General features: G+C 41.3%; 1 protein-coding gene across 1 annotated transcript; it reads left to right on the top strand.

Moving 5' to 3' along the window:
• Positions 1 to 8,915: 8,915 nt before the first annotated feature.
• LOC103706555 (dof zinc finger protein DOF5.4-like) lies at positions 8,916 to 10,241 on the top strand. The gene has a single exon (XM_008790688.6). It carries the CDS (start codon positions 9,057 to 9,059, stop codon positions 10,020 to 10,022), a length of 966 nt encoding a protein of 321 aa, XP_008788910.3. The 5' UTR covers positions 8,916 to 9,056; the 3' UTR covers positions 10,023 to 10,241.
• Positions 10,242 to 13,755: the final 3,514 nt, after the last annotated feature.

Here is a 13,755-nt window from a genome sequence, read left to right as displayed (position 1 = left end):
CTCTTGCATTGGCAAAGGCGTATCATACAAACCCAGCCTACCTGCAGCAATCAAGGTGGAATTGGGTTCTCTGATTACAAAACCTGCACCGTTGTCGCCCATCGCTCTCTGCCTTCCCTTTGCCTGCTTTTGCCTACGCTCGATGATGTTTTTCGACTTGTATTTCTATCAATGTTATATCAGTTGTCACTGCCTTCTTTTGAACTAAATTTACGACCCAATGTAATGAGAGTTGGTGATTTAAAGCAAGGCCAGAATGGGGTCTAGTTGTCAGCCCCATGCTTGGTGTCCATCAGCATCGGTTGTTGGTGGTGCAGCTTATCACGACTTAATGCCTCCAGTGGGCCGGTATCCATCCTCCTCATTGCACTGGTCAGTGGTCACAGCTGGTACACTGTTGCTCAACTGTTACATTGATAAATTAGAAGAGTACCAGCATCATTCATCACATATTATATGCCCATGTACGGTGTTTGATGAATGATGGTGACATTCTCCATCCCTTTAACATGTTGATGATTATGAACCAGACACCCAAGTCCCATGGTTTCTTAATTCCCATGATCGAGCATTTCATTTGCAGCTCATACAAGTCTAACTTCTATAGAGCAAGCTTAATTTAGCATCATATCGAATTGCTTTCCATGGTCCCCTGCAACAATTTTTTTCACTTGATTTCCAATTGGGTCCACCAAGAGCGCGAAGGGGACCGGCATGATGCTTCCATGATGCAACAACAGTAAAAACGATCACCCCGTGATCGCAACCGGGCTCCGACCACGACCTTGCTAAAATTGGTAAACGGATCGAAAATAAGCCTGAATTTAACCTGTTTGGCATGTCCTTTTAACACTAATGAGGACTTGCTCCTTCTGATTAAGAAGCAATTGGAAAGATGGTCCTAACTTTAGGGCAACCAAATGCGCATGCGCTCGCTCGCTCGTGCACGCATGTGTGCGCATGCACGTGCACATGTGCCGCGCAATGTGTTTGAGCCACTTTCTTGAGAAATGAGTGGTATGGCTGTAGATCATCAATAAGCCTTGCCTGCTGTGAACAAAGTGACTCACTTGAGCTATGGAGGAGCTGGTTGATGTGAACCAAGCACAGTGTTCAGATATTGACGCAGGAGATCTTTAGGGGATTCCAAAACCAAAGAAAGTGGCTTGGGGGGGCTTTTGGCACCTTGTGTGTAGCCCTAGGGAATCAATCAGTCCAAAGGATTCACTGAAACTGGCAAATGGCGTGTCAATTTCCATCCACAGCTCCACATTCTACGGCTATCTGTGGAGTATAAAGATCCCTTGTCCCAAGGGATATCTTTACCTTTCAATTCCTGACCAACCAACAGTCCACACAATGGTGGTTGGTGCCATAGGGCTATAGAAGCCTCATGCCAACTATTATATATTGCTCCATCCTATTTGGAGCACATTGTTGTGGTCTATTACCTTCAAAACCCTAACCAAAAAATTTTTATCTAGGATTCTATTATCAATATTTCTATTTTCTTACTTCAAATCTCAATCTAATAAGCTCGGACTTGGATCTTTTATGCGCTTAATCATGTCATTTAAGCCCTTATAGACCACAAATTATCCAACACGAATTATCCATCCATCCAGCCTGCCAATTGATTTGTTCTCCATCATGTGCATAGCTCAACTAGCTGATGTATTTATTAGTTGCCAATTGATTTTGTACTGAAGAAAAATTGCAATTTTGAGTGCGTTAGCATAATTTTAGGAATCACGTGATAATTTGTATCAGCCTATATTATTTTTCTTCATTAGCGTGATTCTGTATCGGTCAGTATTATTTTCTTTTGTTAGCTTGATCTTATATCAGCTTATATTGTTTTTCTTATATGCTGTACACGAGTATATATAATCTTTGAGACGTGCCAAATATGATGGAACAAAAAAATAAAATCATTTTTTTTCTCTTTTTCTTTTGTTTTCTTCTTCTTCTGCAAATAATTTAACAGGTGGAAGTTGCTGCTATGGTACTTATAAACAAACATGAGACAAACTAGGATCATATTTTACCAATAATACTAAGCTCATCTTTTACAAAAATAGGGGAAAATATAGTTATCCACTTGTAGGGTAAAGAGGGTAAAAAATTAAGTAGTAATAGTAATCCCTTCAAATTAGTGGGACCATGCCTTTGCACCAAGCAAACAAATGTGCGTGTGACACGCAACATGTGGGTGGGTCACACGTGCTAGGGAGGGAACTAACACCTCAAGGGCCCATGACAGTGCATTCAATACCAAAAGCTCGACACTAACATTTACCAATCATGGTTACAAAGAGAAGGGGCACATACATCACACAATCTCCCTCCACAAATCATCATCCAAATCTCATACCTAATTTTATATTTTATAGAGCATTACGACTGAGTCTAGGGGATCATAGTGGTCAAAATCTCTTATCGCCGTAGGCTCGCATTTAGATAAAAAAAGTTGAGAAGAAACCATGGCATCCACACACAAAATCTTTATTGCCCTAACAAAGCAAGACAAAGATTAATTGAAGCCCATGTGGATTGCATGGTTTAACCGCTTTCTTAATCATGATGCGGGAGGATATGGGGAACATCCACATGTTCGTTCTCGTTAAATATGGTGCAATGTATGGTAGAATCAACTTTGCAATGATGGTGTCCACATGCGCTTGCAACATTTATGCTTTTTTTTTATAATAAACGAACGCAAGTGATACACACGTCAAAGTATACTTGGTCGAATGATATGCCGATTGAGCTAAGAACTTCTCAAAATCTAATCTTAGATATGATTCTCATCCATTTTAAATTTATCAAAGGAAAAATGACATGCTATCTATGTTCCACCACAAATAGAGAAAATTTATATGAGATCCAAGGAACCATTTTATTGCATGTATCATTAATTTTGACGAGCACTACTAATCTATGGCATAAAGTTTTAAAACACATATATGGCATCACCAAACATTAGTTCAGATGGTAGCACCCCGACCCACTCAAGGCAAGGGGCAGGGGTTCAATGTCGAAGGGCATCAACCCTTTTTCACAAACCTTTGTTTCTCAATACCTCAATTCCATGAGCATTAGGCTTGGTCTCCATGGGGAGCTAGGTTTGCCCTAGATGGAGGATGTGCAAGTATAGGATAGGGCGTGGGTCTAGAACTCCACACCATTTTCACAAAAAATCAAATGCATCATGCATGGCAAATGATCGCTTTCACAAGAACCTACCATTTTCTTTCAAATTAAAACCTCAAGGCCTTCTATCAACAATGTATCATTCCAATCAAAATTATTGTTTTGTTGCTGAGTAAACTTGAATTGACTCCTATTCTCAAAGCTAGTTGGCCCAAAAACCAGCTAAGATGATGGGCCCCTCCACAGAAACTATAAATAAATGGAGCATGAGTCAAACCTCAAAGACTTGCAAATGGGCGGTCTTCTCTATGTATTGACTCATGTATTCAAAGTGGATAATTGATGGTTTGATATAGATAACTCATATCCAATTAGATGTTGTAAAGCTCACATCCATCTCTTTTCTGTTGCTTCTTCTATAATTTATGAGGTTTTCTCTCCATCATAATGATGTTTATGGTAACCCACACCTTTCTTATTAACAAAAATGCTCTAATCAATTCGATTCTCATTTAATAAAGAAAAAAATAATAGTACATTACCTAAAATTAGAACTACATATTTTAGCTAGAAATACAAGATCGCAGGCCATCCATATGCTTTTCATCATGCAGAATATGTTCGCAATATTACTTAAAATGTAGTCGCACAAAGACCCGTCAAACACTATAATTATCCAAATCCGGTTTTTTTTTTAAAAAAAACCTTTTGCAATGCCCAAGTGAAAAATTAAATACAGATCAGAGGGGATGTGAACCCTGGGACTTCTTGCCCATGTTTACAAGTCTTTTCAAAGCATCTAATAATGTTTTATACTTATGGTAACAAATTTCCTCTCGATTATTGTCTCTTTTCAGCTTCCAACTTATGAATCATTTGTTGCAACTTTGTTTTGACAATTACTTCTATTCATTAAATGCAGTACTGAAACAGCGATGTCCACCCGGAATTGCAGCTCAGCTAGCATGAGAGGAGGATGGAGGGGAACGAAATCCTTGAGGGTACTTGAATTGCTTGATTTTTTTTACGTTCCGTGTGACAAGGACTGGTCCTTTGGTTCGAATGGAGGAGCTCTTGGAAATGGACGTGAAAGAAAGAGACACACACATGTGGTAGAGATGGAGATGGAATCCCATTAGAGAAAGAGAGAGAGAGAGATGTGGAATCCCAAGCCCCTCTATATTTGTTATAAGGGTGTCTCTTTCTTTCGCATCTTCTTTCTTGAAATAGACTTATGCCTGCTCCTTTTGCCAAATTTGTACATTCCTTTGGCTCTATCTCTCATTCTTATTTTATATTTACAACAATATTATATAAATATTATGATATATTATGATATTTAACATATCAGACGTATCTTAATATAAAACAAATCCACGTACGCTAACAGGGTCGCAGACTGAGTAGTTTCGTATGTAGTCAGTTACTCTTTGGAGAAGGAAAGTTGTTTAAAGCGATTCGAGACTTGTTGTTTTCTAATTTTATTGGATGTATCCATAATATGAATCGTTTTGTCTATTTTTTCACAATAACAATTATCATATATACCAAAAATAATACCAGTTATCGTAACAATAAAAGCAGATCTATAATCTATTTTATCTTATGAGTGGAGGTGGGTTTTTTGAAAGGAAGAAGTGCATCCTTTCACATGTTCTCTCCCCCACCAGAGTTAGGAGGCCATTTCCTTACGCCAGAGAGAGATGTGGAAAGAAAGAGACACCCTCAGGGCTCGGCCATTTCCTCCACGCTCCATCCCTTCCCCCCCCCACCAAACTCCACCGTCCCATGTGCTCTCCTCTCATCCCAATGCCCGTCGAACGGCATCAGCGCTTGCGTCCTCTTCCTTTTAAGACGCGAAAAAGAACCGTCCTTCGTGCACTTGGTCTCGTGGCTTTATTGCGGTAGAATAATATCATGCATCAAATGTATATACCATGCATTAATGCCCCAACAAACACTTTGAAGCATTAAGGAGGCTACTTATGAAACAAAGGCTATAATTCCGCATATATATATATATATATATATATATAGCATGGTATGTTGTTGTGTGATCAGAGACCATGGTTCTAGGCTGATTGCGGTGGGGAACGTCGTTCCTTCGAGGTCTCAGCATTTAGGACGGAGTTCAAGGCTGCATAGAAGGGGTTTGGCTATGTGAGACATGTTCTGAAGGCTGGCTACATCATTCTGGAAGGAGACTCAGTCTTGTTGGTTGAGCGCCTACGTGAGATGAGGCTGGAGAAGGCAGAGCACCTGATTTTAGGTGACACACATCGGATGATGCGGGTGTCGTGCGGTCCAGGTTGGGCATGCCCTTCGGAAGGCGAATCAAGCTGCTGATTGGGTCACCTCATTCGCTGCTCATCATTTGGAAGAATTTCTCTAAACCCAACAGTCTTCTGTTCTCTTTGCTTGGTGTAGCCTTATTGCTAGTGATGTAGCTGGTTGTGCTTATGTAAGAGCAGTGTGAATAGCCGATGTACCAAAAAAAAAAAAAAAATTGCTTCTCACATAAAGATGACTCAAATCTTCTTAAAACATTTTTTTCTTCTCAAAATGAATTCTCTTCCTTCTCTTCTCGTGCTTCTAAGAAGGACGCCTCCCATACTTTTTATAAAGATAACTTGCGCCATCAAAATTCTTCAACAGCTTTCTCCCAATCTAGAAGACAAAAAAATTTTGTTGCTATTTCAGACCAACTCAAAAGCTAATGAAAAACCAAAATGTTCTAAAAGATAACTTTTGTATGTTGAATCTAAAGCTTAATCTAAGCTAACTTTGGGCGGCATATCAAAACAAAAAATTAATAATTAAATGATAAGCTTGTTGGAGTTTGTGACGACTCCAACAATTAAGATATAGTGTTGTTTCAATCTTTATCATCTGGGCGGTGATCTATAATTCTAATTTTAACTTTTTTTTTTTTAACCTCTTCAATGAGTCCTATGATGATTGTTAATCTTTGTCGCATTTTATTTTATTGCGACGATCCTAGATTGTTTTGATTGCTTTTAAATTTCTCCAACATCTCACTAGAGCAAAACGAAGTGATGCTTTGATGTTTCTCCCACCTAGATGAGAAAGTGGAATTCAATGATCTCTTCTAAAATGCAATGGCCCCTAAGAATCATGATCCCTTGAATATCACATGTGAGATGAGATGCAAAATTTATAAAATCCCATTGCATTCTTTAGATGTGCATTTGATAATATCCAATTGTAAACAACTGCAACCGACACGTATGCAACGTAAGTAAGGAAGCACAAGATTTAGATTTCTGGAAATTTATCAAGTTGGAATTGCATGGGGTTTAGGTGGTTTTTCCGACAATATTTACAAGTGAATGGTAATTAGTTCAGTTAATAAAGTTATTGAAGGTTAGATACTAGTAACCTGTCACTATCTGAAACTATATTACCTCAATAAATTGAATGAGGGCTAGAAACCATTGCAAGTTGTCTCATTGAAAAAGAAGAAGGAAGTAGTCCCAAAGTGCTTTCAGGTATAAGATAATTGCCACTAGTAGTCCAAGATATGAGTGTTCAATAGCTCGTATTGTCTCATATTTTAATAGACTGATTAGATTCGATGTCAATAGTAATGCTTTTTTTCTAGTTAAAGCCATCGACTCTTTGGAGTTGCTTACGTCCTACCTAGCACTTCTTACGACACAATTAGACTTCAATGGAGTGCGACAAATAATTCATCCATGTATCATGAAACCTTTGTTGTCCTAGGAACATCATACATGTTGAAAAAATGGGTAATGGCAGACAAATATTACATGGACCAACAAATTGCGATGCACACCTAAAACAAGGTAAAGAGGATTGGAAGTGAAGAAAATTCACTTAGCTCTCTATCATTTTGCTTTGACTTCATGAACCATGATGCTATAAAAAGTTGGATGGCAATAACTTGGTGTCGGTACATTTTAATATTAAAATGACAATAAATTGTTAATAATTTTGAGATAGTAGAGAAAATATGAGTGGATAGAAATTTCATACACCGACATCATAATTCATATGTCAATAAACTTAATTAATTTTATTTTTGTAACAGAATATTTATTACACACTCTCATACTATTCTCACTACTCATGCATAAATGGGCCCTTTTTTTAATTAAAAAATTTATCACCCTCTCACTCCACTAATCCATTTTCTTGGAAAACTTGAAAAGACCCCATACCATTAGCCTCTAATGCAGAATTACACATTTTCTAACCAAAGAAAGTTGTTCTTCTAGTGGAGCCTTGAGCTCAACCTTTTTGTGCAGAGCTAATATATGACTATCTAGTCAGGCCAATCATAGACGCATCTCAAATTGATTAATATCATCTCAAAATTTTTTTGTTTCAATTATTGCATAATGCACCAGAACTTCTTTCTTTTCATGTACTATGGCACGTTTTTGTTTGCAGAAATTAAGTACATGACCTAAAAGTATAGGTCCTAGCCACCCTCTCAAAAATGGTGCACAATCTTAGGTCCTTAACATGGTGCCACATTGCAACGAATCTCCTCGTGATAGCGAAGCTAGCCAGGCTCCAAATAACGTGCCATGGCTTGAAGCTATCAAGCTTCCCGCCCGTACCGAGAGGATGAGGATGGAGCCGCGGATCAACCTCCTTTCGGATGGTTGAGATGATCCCCTGGCGATGCGAGCAAAATCGGGACGTCCGATCGATGGACCCGAAGGGATAGGAGTTGCGGCACAGCGTCGGCCGGTGGGGCAGCAGCGAGTGCCGCGCCATGGTGGCACCGTAGGTGGGGTCCGCGCGAGAAAGGCTGCGATCAATGATTGGGAGGGGGGGCCAATGGGAGGGCGCAACGTGGGCCGCGGAGGACCACACACGAGCCTGATGGCCGACAGCAGGATTGAGTGGTGGCGAGGCACCGCCATGGATAGCCCACGTGTCGCTTTCGGATCAACCGCCCCTCCAGGCCACGGACGTACGGCCCCTCCCATACTCCCGACCCACTCCCACGGGTACTGGACAGCTGCCCTCCAGCCACAAATAAAATTACGAGGATACCCCGGACCACAGGAACCAGATGACAACGGTAGCCAAATTAAACTTTGTTGAAGCACTATTCGATGTCAAATGTCATGCTTTTATAACAAATTAGAGTATGAATTCATAACAATATTGTAAATTTGGAAAAATAGTGTTATCACCTTTTCTCTCTTCATAACACATACCTATCAAAATAATACTTAATCTGTAGCTTAGTTAAAATATTCCTTTAAAATAAATTTGAAATAATTAGAGGCAGGAGAAAGGATTGTAAAATATTATTTGCATTCTTGTTATAAACAAATGCTAGACAGCTCTTCCACATTTCTAGACTTAAATTCCAGCGATATTAGGATAATTAAAAAAATGTTGACTTTATGCTCACCTATTAAAGTGTGATGTGTACAATTTTGGTTAGCTCTGAACCGTGGCAATTTTTCTTCACATCGCTCTGGAGTTTTCTCTTACTCTCTTAGTCAACATATTTTTTCTGTTTTTATTGGCTATACTAATATGGCTATACTAGTATGCATGCGGTATGGGAAGTCGGTGAAAAAAAAATAGTGTTATTTCTGTCGATTTATGTCAAAAGTCGGGGTGAATTAGTAATTTTATACGGGGGCGAACAGAAGATATTTGCAATGGGTTATGTAGGCGAAGCAATTGCTCCTAAAGGAGAGAGCGAGAGCGAGAGAGAGAGAGAGAGAGGAGGGAGAGGGAAGCAGTTTTCTACCCGGCGGGCGGAGATAAATGTGCAAACCTTCGCCATAAGAAGGAGGTCGAGAATTTTCTAGAAGCAGTTCTCTAACCGGTAGGCTACTCTCCTTCTGGTTCCTCGCGGGAATCCAAACAACTCCGCCGCCAGAAGCCTAATGCAGGATTTCCAGTCGATACCCGGCGTCTCCGGCCGCATCTTTGGCGGCGGCGGCGGCGGCGGAGGGGGAGGGGGAGGGGGAGGCGGGGCGGACATGCGGCGGCTAAGGGGGTACCCGGCGGCGGGACAGCAGCAACCGCCGGTCAAGTGCCCCCGTTGTGACTCCACCAATACCAAGTTCTGCTACTATAACAACTACAATCTCTCCCAGCCACGCCATTTCTGCAAGGCCTGCCGCCGCTATTGGACCAAGGGCGGCGTCCTCCGCAACGTCCCCGTCGGTGGGGGATGCCGCAAAACCAAGCGCTCCTCCTCCTCCTCCTCCTCCTCCAAGATCACCAAATCCTCCTCAACCGCCGGCGACAAAGACCGCCGCCGGCCTTCCAACTCCCGATCCAGCAGCGACAGCTCCAGCCTCACCGCCGCCACCACAGAAGCGTCCACCTCCGCCTCCGTCTCCGTCACCGTCTCCGCCTCCTTCCCCGACTCCACACTCTTCGCCTCCTCCCAGCCCTCCCACCCCAACCCCCCCTTCGATCCACCTCCGCAAACGGTGGCGCTGGACACCCTGGGCCACCAGGCGCCCGAGATCTTCTCGCAGGCGGCTGCGGGCAGCACCTTCACCGGCCTGATGGCCACCGCCACCACTTCACCCGCGGCCTTAGGGTTCAACTTCTCCGATCCGCCGCCGATCGGTGTCGGACCTCAACAATCGCCGCCCAAGGCGGCGGCGACGTTGGCGGAGGAGATCAGGATGCCGGGACTCATGGATCATTCGGCCCCCGTGGATCTTCCACTCTTTCAGGGGCGATCTGGCGGCAGCGGCGGCGGGGGGCTCACCGGCCTGGACTGGCCGGCAACGGTGGACCCTTCCCTTTTTGATCTCACCAGCGCCGTCGATCCGGGTGCGTACTGGAACCAAGACCACTGGGGGGACGCGGATCCCTCCCTCTATCTTCCGTAATTAATCCCTCATTAACCTCCCTCCCCTAAACTATATTATTAAAGAAAAGAATGATTTCCATGTATATCTTTTTTTTTTCTTTGCTTTTTAAATTGGGTTTTTCTTTTGGATGTGTTTGGTTTTCTTATCTTTTTGTCGATTACGACTGACTTGGCTTTGTTTTCCAAATTGTAAAAGTATAGAACAAATTGCAAGGAGTTGTCATCTTTTTCGCTCTTAGTCTTTTTCTTAATTAATGGTTATATGGTGAATATTAGCTGTGTGGGGTGCCAAAGGCTGTGTTAATTATGATAATTAGCGTCAGCAGATCTAGGATTTGTTTTCTTAATCAAGGGAAGGGAGGACGACCGCCGCCACGTCGGCGGTGGGCCCGCAGGGTACGGAGGGGGAACTACCGATGACGCGTGGCGTCGTACGCTCACGTGGTGGTGGTCGGGACCGGGAGTTGGTGTCGTCCGGCGAGGCTGGCTTCGGCCACGTGGTGGGTTCTGGTTGGAAGGACAGCTGGTCTTGGGAGGCCGTACGCTTGCTGTACTCGCCGCTGAGGCCGGCCACAGGGTGGATGCTTCTGGAAGACCAGTTGGTGGACCCCAGCCTCCGCTGTACACTGTGCTCTCGGCCCCAGGGGCGCGTGCATAAAAATACTGGCACCTGTACGTGTGATGCAGGAGGAGGAGAATATTGGGTGGCTGTGATCATCTACAAGTATTGCTCCACTTAATTTGCTACTACAAATACCATTTGAATGTCCAAAAGTTTTCTCGGAAACATGCTTACCCAGACGAGAGAATGCTATATTTTTTACCCTTTTTTTTTTTTTTTTTTGGTGCACCGCACTCCTTGTACCATACATACATAAGAGAGTTAGAAACATCCTCCTCGTTCTCTCAAAAAAGACTTCGAGAGTGATATGCTGCGTAGGAAGCTATCCAGTCAGCAGCTATGTTAGTCTTCTGGTACATCATTTTTGACTAAGGATTCTTCTTAATTTGTGTTTCTCTGAAGCTCTTTGAATTAAATCACTCATTGTTAGGTTTGTCGGGTGTTCAGGCTGTTTGTGAGCAGCTTATATTCAGCTCGGAATTCAATTTAAGAGAAATTTACTTCATTATTAAGCAATTTGAGCTTGAGTTTTGTTCGGCTTGTTCATGCTTGACGCGGTTAAGCTCCAAAATCAAAAAAAGAAAGAAAATTATATATATTATTTAATTTAAGTTATTATATTTAAAATTTATTTTAATAATTATTTATTAAATAATAATATCATTGAGATTTAGTCATGAACACTAACTGAAGTTTATGTCTAAGAAAGCCTGCCATACCTCAAGCTTTCACTGAATCCTTTAAACAAGTGGTCCATGAGTAACTAGACCTGGAGTTAAACTTAGCCGAGGAAGCTCAAGCTTCTCTTCAGTTATCAAATGAGCCAAGCTCAAGCAAACTTGTTCGAGCACTGCGCATTTACGTCCAATGACCATCGTCTGTTAAATGATTCCAACTAATAAATAGCTACTGACGAACAAGATTATCCGCATGAATAGATTATTATTTGTTTAACAAAAGGAACCAGACAGAAGTGAACTGTAGAGGATCCAAACTTTATTTACTTTTGTTGGAGTGTCAAATTACGGCATGCCTACCTTTGTAACATGTGTAATTTGTGCCAATAATCATGTTTCTGAGAATGCGGTTGGCCTGAAACACTAAAGGATCCTGAATTTCTTAGTGAATTCAATGTTTCATCCCAATTCTATTCTCAAATTCAAAGGTAAGGAAATATGAGTTCTTAACCAAGAGGTCCTAGCAAATGTCCTTTTGCCGTGTTATTTGAAAAAGTAAATAAAAGAGCAAAAATGTATCCGCATAAAAATCCATGGACGGCAAACCCCTCCCAACAGCTATGCATAGGTATGACAAAAAGACCTTACCAAGAGGCCTGTAAAAGCTATGAATACAAGCATACTAATCATCAAGATCACAACTTTCAACATTATATCATCCAGCTTCTCAAGTCGCTCTGAACAATCTTTAAAACATTAGGGATCAACAATTTCTAATTTCCTACATTTAAAAGGTTAAAAATATAAAAGTTTAAAATTATAGTTATATCCATTGCCGCTGAGAACTGGACTGGCCCTAGGCACTGCGGCAAAGTGTGACATTAGAGAGCTCGATGGTCGGATGCTCTGGTCGGAATTGGAGAAGGCAACCGACGCTTAGTCACTGCAACCGAGATTCTCGTTGAATGACAGCACTCCAACCTAAAACAGCATAGAAGAAAAGAAATCCTATAGCCGGCACGTATTTGACAGGAGACCATCTGATGTTTAAGTCAGCATGGTAATCAAAGGACAGGAGAAGATTGTCTTTTAGTTTGTTAGGGCGTTTTTCTTGCTTACCTCCTCTGTCACTCTGTCCCTTCTTTTTGTGTATATCCAATGGAGGAATTTATATATCACCAGAAAATTAGAACATATAGGTCAACCAGAAGTGAGTGGCTTAAGTACGACCCGAACATCAGGTGTGAATGCTTCGCACACAGATAACGTCTTGTCTGTCACATCAGTGAGAACTCGATGATCACTAAATCTCCCAATTAGGATACAACCAACTATGGAAGCTCCTGATATGCAAACTCGACAGTATGATATTGGGTGCACCCAATGGCCACTCCCGATCTACCACATGTTGGCATTGTAGCGTATTTCAATTAGTTGGACCTTTTGGTGAGCTATAAGAAGCATATCAATACTTAATCATGCAGGACTCATTTGGTTCGCAGAAAAGAAGGAAAAAAAGTGTAGTCAACGAGAAAATAACGAGATGTCTCTTGTTGGTTTGAGTTTTCAAAAGAGAGAGATGAGAAAGTTGTATTCTCATAAGAATATGATTAATATATTTCATGAAAAAGTCTTTCCCATGAAAAACATGGAAAAGTTACTTTCCCATGAGGCGAGAATCACTCCATTTTTATTTTTTCCCAAAAAGACCCTTCAGCATTAAAGAATCATTAAAGACCTAATTTTTATTAAGGATATAATAAAAATTACACATAACTTTTTCAAAAAAGTAGATGGTCAACCACACATAAACACTCTGAAAATCTCTCACTTTCCCATGTTTAACCAAACATGCCAAAAGTACATTTTCAGGCATTCTCTTCCTAGAAATCTTCTTCCTAGAAATCATATTTTTAGAAGGAAAAATACTTCCCGCAAACCAAACGAGCCCACAACTTCTCAAACAAATATTTTCTGTAGAGCTCGAATGGTATCCCAATTCCCAGCATTCCATGAAATAGACGTCACCTCCATCACCTCTTTTTTCTTTTTATGATCAAAGAGGGGAGCTGGATGCACCTGAATGCAGAATGATGCATAGCCTGAGAAAAAGAATTTTTTTACTGCTGGGGACATTGGAAGCACCATTTGAAGATTATTCTTGGATTAGACTTCTGGATAGCATTAGAGACTGAACATCTGGAGTGAGAAAATTTGGCCTGGGGAAAAGAAAAGGAATTACAGCAGAACAACTCTGTTAAATGACTGCTGTAACTTTTGAGGATGTACAAGTGATTATGTAGTAGCAAGATAGAAGATACTACCCACAGCTTTATAATTTACAGCTCCTACCAAGACAGAAACATATGTATTATGTATTACGACCATTCCAGTGGATCCCATCCGACTAGACTTAAGACAACCAAACCTTGACAAAGGAAAAGGCCAAGAAA

The sequence above is a fragment of the Phoenix dactylifera genome, chromosome 2, assembly GCF_051530095.1.
Source record: "Phoenix dactylifera cultivar Ajwa chromosome 2, Ajwa_hap1_PhDact_Kaust_v1.1, whole genome shotgun sequence".
Lineage (NCBI taxonomy): Eukaryota > Viridiplantae > Streptophyta > Magnoliopsida > Arecales > Arecaceae > Phoenix > Phoenix dactylifera.
Note: the sequence above shows the minus strand (reverse complement) of the source record. Positions and strands in the feature narration are given on the sequence as shown.

Excerpts from the sequence above, each read along its gene's own strand:
- LOC103706555 (XM_008790688.6), top strand. The coding sequence starts at position 9,057 with ATGCAGGATTTCCAGTCGATACCCGGCGTCTCCGGCCGCATCTTTGGC.